The following is an 11,516-nucleotide window of genomic DNA, read 5'->3' on the forward strand; positions in this document are numbered from 1 at the left end:
ATTACGTTATTTTTTTAACATTATTTTGGTGAAGTTAAATTAATATAATTGTTGCCAGATTAAATAAAAGTATGGTAAATATGCTCTTTAATAATTTTTATTTGCATTAGAAAAAATATGGTTTAAAATTTGCATAGATTATGTGTGCTTAACTACACCTACTCTAATACAGTATGTTTATAAGTAAGGTTACAATACGAAGAAAATTTTACGGGTGATAAAAGCATTTGTAGGCAAAAATCACTAGAAAAATGTGTATGTACAATATAAATAAATATGGAATGTCAGTTACCTTATGTCCTATGTTAGAAGAAATGATATCGCTAAATATGTATTAAAGTAGAAAAAAAAAACTGGGTAACTTATATATCCCCAACGATATGTAAATGTTGCAATATAAGCAATTCCTAAAATATATATGCCAAAGTTTGATTGTCTTTGTCATAGTTACAAATATATGTATATTTTACTCCGTGATGTATGAAAATATTCCATTGTATGTAGAGTTGAAGGCAATTTATGTGAAATAGATTTAAGGTTATTGAAATATTGATTTTTTAATTATATTATCTATGACACTAAATGGAATTCCATCCCATTTGTTCCTATTAAACAGTTCCTAGTAAAAGTTTTATAAAAAAATAGAATAGGTGAATTTTGGAGTATTGAATTAACTATATTAGACAAAATCAAATATTTCTATATTGTATGAAAAATATGCGAAGCCATTACATGATGCTAGAAAACTTTAATTTTTCGTGGATGAAATTAGCATACGTAATAATGCCAAAGAAAAAAGAAAACTCGAGCGGTAAGTAAAACAGTTCATACTATTTTTAAATTGATTGTTTGCATTCACGAGAAATGGGGGGAACTGGTGACACAATTTAAAAAAAAAACGAGCGGGAACGCGCGCGTATAGTCTGGACGCGACAGAAATAGCAAAGGGGGAGGGCAAAAGGGGGGATGGCGGGAACACAACATGTCCGCGCTATGTGGACACGCACGTGTGTTATTCTCCTGTGCATCATCTGTATTTATGCGGAGGATGACTTGCGAATCGGTTAGCAGATTTTATCTATAGAAAAAAAAATAGTGAAGTGCAAAGTTCACCTATTTTGTGAAGATCAAAATATTAGTGTTTTTAAATATGCGCGAAGTATTGTGCGATTTTGGATCTGATATTCAAACGTGCTTTCATAATGTAACTGGATGCCTAGACCTTAGGGTAGTTAGTAGTCCTATTACTTGGTGCAGTGTGTGTTTGCGTAGGCGTGGTATGCACGGATCCAGAGCGAGGGGCACGGCTGGCGGCGGCTGTTGACGCGGCTCTCGACTGCGAGGAGCCTTGCGCGGTGCTGCTGCAAGCCGAGCCATTGGAACCACTCGCTCTTCCCCAAGCTGTTTGCGATCAGGTGTGATTCAATACCCCAACAAATGTGTAGAACGGTGTCTATTTATGTAAAGCAATGGAATGGATCATTAGGGTGGTGGACTGAGTGCGCTGGTCGGTGACGTGGAAGCACTTCCTGCTGCGGTACGCGCAGGACTGCCGCTGTTTCTTCCAGCCTCTACGCCTACTACTGACGCCGTCTTCTCCTTACAACTGCTGCCTGATCCTGACCTTATAGCTCAGGTATCGCTATGTTCTAAAAACGTCTTGTACCTCGGTAGGGGTAGGTCTAGAAGATGCTATATTCCAGCTTGAGTGCAAGTTGTGCAGGCATGTGCAGAGGTGTGCCTGGCCAAGGGTTGGAGCAGCGCGGTGCTGCTGCACGAGGCGGGGGCGGGGGGCGCGGCGCGGCTGGCCAACGCCGGCGTCGACATCATACCCCACCAGCTGCCGCCACCAGAGGATGATGCTTTGCTCAGGTAAGCTTTACAAACACTGTTCAAATTTATACCGTTTCTTCACATCAAATAGTAACGAACTAAGTACACGGTTTATAAGGTTAGATGTCGTCGTTCTCAGGAACCTACTTCTAGTATTAAAGAAGTTCGGCGCGACAAATTTCATAATCTGGTGTGAGGCGGAGTGCGCGGTGCGAGTATTGGACGCGGCGCAGCGCGCGGGCCTGCTGGGTGCGCGGCACTCCTACCTGATGCTGGCCATCGACTTCCACACGCAGGACCTCTCCGGGTACAGCCACAGTGGAGCTAATATCACCAGTAAGCGAGTTCCTGTTGTCTTATGAAATAGTTATAAAACTTACTTCTTATTAATATTGTAAATGCTAGTTTAGATGTATGGATGTTTGTTAGAGTTTGTAGTCACTGTTGAACTGACCACGATGAAATTCGGTGTAGTTGTAGAGGAGAGCCTGGAAAACATAGGCTGCTTACTTTTGTTTTTTTAACACCACGCGGACGTAGTTGCGGGCGAAAGCAAGTATGTAATGAAATAGCTGTAAGACTATGTACTCTGGTCAGGTTATACTAGATCATCACCTAGCGACGTTTATGCGTTTGACTGCTCAACTGGAAGACCTGAAGCCATAGATGTGTGGTATTCGTCAAAGGTATACACTTATTCGACCCGGAGTCGGAGCGTGTAACCGCACTGGTGGCGCGCTGGCGGCGGGCGTACGCGCGGCGGCTGGCGGCGGGGGAGGGCGAGGGCGCCGCCAGCGAACTAGTGCTGGCACACGACGCTGCGCGTGCTGCCGCCGCCGCGCTGCAGCAGCTGCAGCTGCCGGCCGTCGCGGGCGCCTCCTGCACCGGCTGCGCAGCCTTCCATGCTGATACCCTGCTAAACTATATACGATCGGTATATCTCATCATTACCACCTCACTATCCGTCCCCACCGAGGGGCTCGGAGCCTACCCTAAGTTAGTGACTAGGCCATAGTCACGCTAGCCAAGTGCGAGTGGTTGACTTCATACATATCTTTGAATTTCTTCGCCGATATGTGCAGGTTGCATCACGATGTTTTCCTTCACCGTAAGAACGTCGTATAATAAACTGTATTGAAATTAGTTGACAATAGGACAATATTAAATAAAATTTAAGTGTTTGTTTTATGGAGAGAAAAAATGCAAATATGGAACTTATAATTTTGTAAAATCTTTTTATAACATGTCAATATAAGAACACGAGGTGGCACTATTCTTGACAACTCATAGACCTTTAAAAGAAGTTACCGGTGAATAAATGTTCCCTATTTCTAGTCTATGTATTTGTTAAATGTGCTACCATAGAGTAAGAGTCTCAGGGTGTATAAGTGAGGCGGTGCAGGAGGAGTGGGGCGGCGCGGGGGGCGCGCTGCGCTGGGGCGCGGGGGGCGCGCGGCGGGCGGCGGCGCTGTCGGTGCATGAGCTGCAGCGCGGGGGGCGCGCGGGGGCGGTGGCGCGCTGGGCCCCCCGCACCGGCCTCGCCTGGCAGCGCCGCGACGCGCCCGCGCCAGACCCGCCCTCCGACATCATGACCAACCGCACCTTCAACATACTCATCGCACTGGTGATATTGCATAACTTAATACAACATAATATAGTTCAACAAAACAATAGTTCAAAATTACAAAGTTTAACATAACATAGTTCAACATAATATAGTTTAACATAACATAGTTTAACATAATACATTTTAAAATAACGAAGTTTAACATAACATAGTTTAACATGTAGTACAAGGTGATCCAACGTTTTATTGAGTCTTTAATGCAATCAGTGATTAAATAATTTCCAGAACGATCCATACGTGATGATCCAGCAGTCGACTGACCGCCTCTCCGGCAACAACCGGTACGAAGGTACGGTACAAGGAAGTTGGTAACGGTTAGGGACAATTAGATAAAAATATAACATTTAATACTTGCCAATTTATTATGAACTTAAAATGGATTTAATTTGTTGCAATGAATTTAACATAAAAAAAATGTGTTCGTTTTTAACTACAGTTTTTTACGTTACATTGGCTTTGCTTTTTGGGTTGTCGTGTCTTGGGTATTAATGTTTTGGTGTCGCAGGGTACTGCATCGAGCTGATAGAGAAGTTGGCAAAGCTTCTGAACTTCAACTACACGTTCATCGAGCAGGAGAACGGCGTGTACGGCAGCTACTCGCCTACACGCGGCTGGAATGGCATGATGCGCCGCCTCATGGATGACCCCGTAATTGACACTACACCACTTCACTACAATACAACTACACCACTTCACAACGACACCACTGCACAACCAATCCATTACACTACAACCACGCCACTTCACAACCAATCCACTATAGTACAACCACACCACTGCACAACCAATCCATTACACTACAACCACACCACTTCACAACCCCACTACAACCACACCACTGCACAACCAATTCACTACAATTCAACTACACCTTTTCATCACACTACAACCACACCACTGCACAACCGCCCCACCACCACACGAGTCTCCAAGGCCCTATTTATTTTGTTGGACGCCTCGTGAGAGAAACAGTCTAGGCATCACTTGCAGCCTGGCACATCTTATATTAAAACACTATTTTTTATTAATTTCCACCCTAGAGGAGAGTGTGTTTCCTGATGTATTATCATTTTACCCAGACAGTAGTCAGTCTTTGCGATTTGATACAGTTGTTTGAAGACCATAGTATTTTACTGCCTTAAACACAAAGCGTATTGTTTTCCGTTTTAAAATTTATAACAGAAATACTTATAACCGAGGAACGAAGGTACATGTAAAAGGTTTTATTTCTGTGTGAAGGACATCCAGTTCGCGATCACGGATCTGACGATAACGGCGGACCGCGAGCGCGCCGTGGACTTCACCACGCCCTTCATGAACCTCGGCATCAGCATCCTCTTCCGCAAGCCCAAGCCGCCGGGACCCGCCTTCTTCGCCTTCCTGCTGCCCTTCTCCAGCGGGGTAACACACGCACAGACAGACAGACAAAAGACAAACATTCTACATTATAAATCATACACAGGACTTGAGTTGGCACGTAGAGTTCAAGAGCACTCTTATTCCTTATGTGCCAAGTTGTTACTATAGTCTTGTTTTTTTGTTATTTGATGCATACTGTAACCATTTCTCCTATATCTTTTAGTTTTCGTACCTATTGGTCGAGAATACACATGCCAGTACAATGGTATAGTACTATACCAGTTACTGGCGCAATACCGAATTATTTACCAGTAAAATGGAATAGATTGAATAACAGTGCATTAGTTTGGTCAGTGTCAAGTTATGAAGCCCCTTGTCTCTCGTATATCCGTAGCCTTCTCATCGATTGTAATAGTTACTGGCATGCCAGTTACTGTCATACATATGCCTGTTACTGACAAGTACCAGTGTTTTTCATAAAAGTGTGTCAGCTATTAGCATATCCAGTGCTGTCTTCAAGAGTGTCTGGGATAACTCGATGTGGTGCCCAGGTGTGGGTGTGCCTGGGGTTCGCGTACCTGGGCACGTCGCTGGTGCTGTACGTGGTGGGGAGGCTCTGCCCCGAGGAGTGGCAAAACCCCTACCCCTGCATCGAGGACCCTCCCGCCTTGGAGAACCAGTTCACCCTCGCGAATGCGCTCTGGTTCAACCTCGGAGCTGTTTTACTCCAAGGCTCTGAAATAGCACCAGTGTAAGTTTGCATCTCTACTTACTAGTTGTTGCCTGTGACTTTGCGTAGATAAAATAGTTAACTAGTATTTGTAGTCTTCCAGTACTTTTTTACATTTACACCAAATTTCAGCGAGATCCATTTAGTTGTTCTGGTGATCTAACATACATCCATACGTCCATCCATCCAAGCTTTATCATTAATAATGTTACTTTTTACTAACTAGTAATATAAAAAACCCTCTTTAACCATTAATTCGACGAAAGTTTTTGTAGCAAATACAATACTTTTTGTAGTAAAGTCGTATTTTTGGATATCAAATTATATAGTTCAATAGATTTTTTTAATTAATTGTTCACACTGGACACCATCGAATTAAGGTTTAAGAAAATATTGAAGTGAATAAAAACGAAGATCACTTTTCACATAAAAACATGAAAACAAAACTGAATTTTCTCTAAATTTAATTCCAATCAACACATATGCCAGCATATTCTCTATAGAACTGGCATAACCGGAATAATCTATACGGTTATAATACCAGTGCGTACGGCACGCGGGCGGTGGCGAGCGCTTGGTGGCTGTTCGCGCTGGTCATCACCAGCTCCTACACCGCCAACCTGGCCACGCTGCTGGCCAAGAAGACCCCCACAGACCTCATACACAACGTGCAGGAGCTCGCTGACAACCCCTACGGGATTAAATTCGGGGCTAAAGCAGGGGGATCTACTTACACATTCTTTGAGGTAAACTTCAAATGCTGGAGACAAAAAATATTGACTACATACTCTATGATCCTCAACTCATAGTAATTTATTACATACTCCATGAGAACACCCCTTCAGGTCATAGAGTATGTAAATAAAAAATAATTACACACTCTATGAGTAAAGATCACAGAGTATGTAGTTAATAATCGATTACATGCTCTATGAACTGAAGGTCATAGAGTATGTAATCAAAATGAGGTAAAGCTCAAAGAGTATTTATACGTCATAACTTCTTTTTAGTGCTCCGCTTATTAATCAGAAATCATGTTTAATCCAATTTTTCATATCGATCTAAATATGTTCTTAATAATTTTGAATGTTATTATTTAATGATTTGTTTCCAGATATCTCAGAACGCACTCTACCAACAAATGTATCAAAAGATGAAGGACGAGAAGCAGCCGGATTCTAACGTAGCAGGGATCGAGAAGTAACCGTTATTTTGATCTTAGAAGCAGCTTTATTTCAACAGTTTTTTAAACAAATACTTTATTTAACAGAGTGAGGAACGAGAATTACGCCTTCTTCATGGAGTCGACGTCAATAGAATACAACATAGAGCGACAGTGCGATATTACTATGGTCAGTATTCTCTGCATAGGGTAGGGCTAGGGCGATAGCCCAGGGCGGAAAAGGGGCGCCCTGGGCGGCCCTTTATAAAATTTTGTCAGCGTATTACTGTCAAGGGGTCTTGTAGAAAACTCGCCTAATCCAAAAACAGGCTTTAATACATATGTGCTGAAGAAATTCTTGTATAGAATTTAATTTGTTAGTAGCTTTTCCCGCGACTCTGTTCGTGCGGAATTAAAAAAAATAGTAAGTAGCCTCTGTATTCCAGATGTCTAATCGAGATCCATTAAGCCGTTATGGATAACCTTCTAACAAACATCCATCCATGTAAACTTTCGCATTTATAATATTAAATGAAATTTATTTCCTTTCCCTTGATAAAATTGAGACAATAATACGATTAGGTTAGCTAAACGCATGATATTTTTTACCCGAAAGGTGTATTATTTTATTGTATTATTTTCATTTTTCTAGGTGGGGGAACCTTTGGACAGCAAAGGATATGGCATCGCTATGAAAAAAAGTAAGTTTTGACTTTTATGCAATACTAACTTTCTTCCGTGACTCAATTCGAGTGGCATTAAAAAGTATGCCTATGTGTTATTTCAGATTATGTCTACATATATGCCAAATTTTGTCCAAATCCGTTTACCAGTTAAGGCGAACATTAATATTTCTCAAGTCTTTACAGTAATTCAGCAAAAGATATTAAAACGTTTGTTCCTTTTATTGTTAGATTAGATTCGGAGAAGATTTCATGATCTATGATATCAGTGCGAAGTAATTATTGTTATGACCAAAGACTAAGGAATATGTAGACTAGACATAGTGAACATATTTTCACCGGTAACTTTGAATGGTATGTCAGTTGTCAAGTTTAGTGTCATCTCGTGTCCTTGTATTTGTTATACATTTTACAAAATTATAATAAGCTCCATCTTTTGTCATAAAAGAAAACAAACACTAAATTTAATTTAATGACACCTTTTTATTTTATGGTGTTAGGGGGAAATCTTCCAAAGATACATAGTCTTCTGGGGGGAAGGCAGGGTTATGTTGGATTTCACCTATTAAAAACCCCTCGGTGGCCATCCTCAAGTGACATAGTCGATGGTTCCGGGATCTCCAAGGAACTCACTTCTTCTCCTTAAAGTGCCATCTTCTTCCGAAGTTCGGCGATCATTAGGGCGACTATCGTTCTTGACACCGCGGCTCTGAAAAGGAACTCACTGGAATCATTTTGACATGTTTTGAGGACCTATCAATAAATAGTTTTAGATCATGTGAATGTGTCAAGTGAAGTGAGAGCTATGCTTCTCTTTATTGTGGAATGTCTGGTTGCGGCAGACTCGGAGTACCGGCAGGCCATGAACCTGGCGCTGCTGAACCTGCAGGAGGCGGGCGAGCTGCGCGAGATGAAGCAGCGCTGGTGGCAGGAGATGCACGGCGGCGGCGCCTGCAAGGTCTCCGCTGCATAAACACTGCAAACTAGGATAGGGCTTTCAAATCATCTAGTATACCTATACATATAATAAAATTGGAGTCTGTAATATCAAAAGAAAAAATCCTGATTTTGGGAAGTTGATGTATTTGCGTTGCGACAACGAATATCGTATTTCATTTTTTTGTCTGTCTGTCTGTCCGCAAGCCGCGTTTGTTCCAGGTAATCTCCGAAATCCGATTTCGACCTGACTTTCACAGAAGGGTAGCTGACATAGACGGGCTACTTTTTTTTACAATAATTAATGTATTAATAAAATGGCCTATTTAATATTATAGGCTATTTTTTTAATTCCGCGCTGTCAAAATGGTGTAACGGGTGGTCCAAATTTGCGCAACGAAGTTTGCGGACGACGTTTTCGTTGTTATTTAAGCATTTTGATTTTGATATTTGCAATTGAAAGATTTATTTATTGAAATGTAATTAAATAAATTAATAATGAGCTAGGAAAGCATAATGAAGGTAATCTAAGCGGTAAATAAATGTTGATGTAAAGATCATATCTAGGTTACGGACTTGATTGTTCAAGAAAACATTTAAATTCATGATTTCCAGCTTTTCTTTACACCATACAGAAGTATCTATTTAAAAATATTGTACTCCATAGGAAGAAGAAGAGCACGGCGGTGAAGAACTGGACATGAACAGCTTCCTCGGTCTATTCGTGGTGCTGGTGGTGGGTTGTGCGCTGGGAGTGGTGGTCTCCTTCTGTGACCTGGCGTGGGCCGCCGCTAGGCATCCTAGGGACCCATCGGAGTCCTACAGACGTCGATTATGGACTGAAATCCGCTTCGTGTTCAGTCTAGAACGTTCTGAGAAGCCATTATACGGGCCACTGTTACCGCCCACCCCGGAGTCCCCAGCTCGGTCGGGGTCTGCAGGTCTCGCTGAGTTGGTGGAGTCTACTTCCAGGGATGGGTCTCGTGAGGGGTCAGGGTCAGGGGGTTCGCTGGAGGAGGTGGTCGGGTCTCGTGAACAAACACCAAGGTTACGAGCCCGGGCTAGCGCGAGACGGTCTTCGATGCATGCAGCCAGTTTACGTCTAGCTAGACATACAACGCCTAGACCTTGAAGTTATTTAACAGCTATTTTAACGCTATAACGGTTATATGAAAACTTAATATCGGAGTATTAATACGTTGTTAATGTTGCGTTCGACTCTATGGTGTGTAAATGTTACATAAAAAATCAAAATTTTGTCTATGTTTAACAAATCATTAATTATCTAGTTTTTTTTAATCTAGTTAGCAGTTGGTAAACTTAACATTGTAGCTCGATTAAAATTTACTATTTCAAACAATTTTCATAAAGTCACTTTCACTATTAATAAAACTTTTTTAGACATGGTATGACATTCCATAAAGCCTTTACCAAATAACTTCTATAAAAAGTTTTTTGGCTTTCTCGAAACAGAATCATTAAAAGTTTAACTTCTTTGACAATTTTCACAAATTAACACAAATTAAAAATAATAGCAATAGTTTTTATTTTTTATTACTTTTAGAGATTTGCTTTTCTATTTATATTAATTAGAAACTAGGAAACTGGAACTAAATGTTAACTGTAACATTTTTAATAAAGATTATAATTGAAGTAAAGCTTTTGATTTCATTATCCTCTAGCTTCTAAATAGATTTTTTTTATTTTAATTTGAAATTAGATTACATTATAATACCAAGGCTCTTACGTTAACTGCTTTCCAACTATTTGTTTTGTTAAATGAACTTTGTAAAAAACGTAATAAGTATTAGTGACTGATTCGCTTGCCACTCTGTCCGCGTGGAATAAAAAAAACAAAACCAAGTAGCCTATGTGTTCTTCCAGACTATCCTCTACATCTATGCCAAATTTCATTGAAATCCGTTTAGCAGTTTAGGCTACAAACTCTAACAAACATCCATCCATCCATCCATCTAAACATTCACATTTATAATATTACTAGCTTTCGCCCGCGACTCCGTCCGCGTGGAAATAAAGAAAAAAAACAAAAGTAAGTAGCCTATGTGTTTTTCCAGACTACTCTACGTCAATGCCAAATTTCATTGTGATCCGTTCAGCCGTTTAGGCTACAAACTCTAACAAACATCCATCCATCTAAACTTTCACATTTATAATATTAGTAAGAGTAAGATTATTGATTACAATTTAGTCTCATAAATTTGAGTTTTAAATATACATAAATTTAGAAAGACATCATGTAATAATCAACTTCTATCATCGTATATCATAAAGTTAATAATAGATGATGCGTAGACACTTGACCACGATATTTCGTTAGATAAAGCTCTACACCGCGCTACGCCGTAGCACCCCCGATGGAACGAATTACCTTTGTGACGTAATACAAATTTATTCTTGATACTAACTGTTGCCTGCGACGCTGCCTGAATAACGAAAAAACTTATTTATTAGTCTATGTGATTTTCCAAACTGTTCTACAGCTATGCCAAATTTCAGTAAAACCCGTTTGTTTTGGAGATGCATAGTAACAAATATCAATTCATCCATAAATTTTATTAAATACTTCTTAGAGTCGTTAGATCTCTCTTACTTAACCCCTTACATGAATCTCAGATTATTTCAGACTAACTTGCTCGCGACTTCGTCCACGTAAAATTTAAAAATATAGCCTTTGTTACTCAGCGATAATGTAGCTTTCTAATGGTGAAAGAATTTTTGAAATCGGCCCAGTAGTTTTGATTCAACATAAAAATCAGTTGGCAACCTTTTGACAACCCCTATTTAACATGTGCCAATTTCCAGTTAGCTAACGCGGTCGTTCCTCTCAAACAAACACTTCAGCCTCAACATCCAGCTGTACTGAGGAACATGCTTTTAAATTAATTAGATTTAGACAAGGATTTACAAGACTAGAGAAATTTGAGATAACAAAAGATTTATGTAATATACATTTCTGTTGCATTCAAAAGAGAGCCATATGATTGTATATTCAATTTTTATGACAAGAGACCACAAAAGTAGAAATACAACAAAACAAATCTATAGTCTAAACATAATAGTAGATACCTAGTTATTAGGTCAGAATAATCTAAGACAAATTTATGGACTACAGTAATGTTAATCTAGAGGAAATTTAAGAGTTAGGTGTGTTCTCAGGTCAGATCG

General features: G+C 40.2%; 1 protein-coding gene across 1 annotated transcript; it reads left to right on the top strand.

Annotated features, from left to right (window-relative positions):
• Window positions 1-688: 688 nt before the first annotated feature.
• LOC106104018 (glutamate receptor ionotropic, kainate 2-like) lies at window positions 689-9,898 on the top strand. The gene is made up of 17 exons (XM_013283958.1): window positions 689-1,063; window positions 1,273-1,415; window positions 1,487-1,636; window positions 1,724-1,872; window positions 1,973-2,169; window positions 2,520-2,767; window positions 3,236-3,457; window positions 3,686-3,749; window positions 3,966-4,108; window positions 4,700-4,861; window positions 5,371-5,570; window positions 6,094-6,295; window positions 6,664-6,749; window positions 6,820-6,901; window positions 7,364-7,412; window positions 8,237-8,352; window positions 8,998-9,898. Exons 1-17 carry the CDS (start codon window positions 967-969, stop codon window positions 9,460-9,462), a joined length of 2,775 nt encoding a protein of 924 aa, XP_013139412.1. The 5' UTR covers window positions 689-966; the 3' UTR covers window positions 9,463-9,898.
• Window positions 9,899-11,516: the final 1,618 nt, after the last annotated feature.

This window comes from Papilio polytes, unplaced genomic scaffold (genome assembly GCF_000836215.1).
Source record: "Papilio polytes unplaced genomic scaffold, Ppol_1.0 DF823692.1, whole genome shotgun sequence".
Lineage (NCBI taxonomy): Eukaryota > Metazoa > Arthropoda > Insecta > Lepidoptera > Papilionidae > Papilio > Papilio polytes.

What these genes read in the sequence shown, in the direction of transcription:
- LOC106104018 (XM_013283958.1), top strand. Translation starts at nt 967, where the DNA reads ATGGCGGGAACACAACATGTCCGCGCTATGTGGACACGCACGTGTGTT. An exon ending in CCCAAGCTGTTTGCGATCAG is followed by an intron (nt 1,416 to 1,486) that starts GTGTGATTCAAT and finishes ATGGATCATTAG; the next exon opens with GGTGGTGGACTGAGTGCGCT. An exon ending in CGGCAACAACCGGTACGAAG is followed by an intron (nt 3,750 to 3,965) that starts GTACGGTACAAG and finishes TTGGTGTCGCAG; the next exon opens with GGTACTGCATCGAGCTGATA.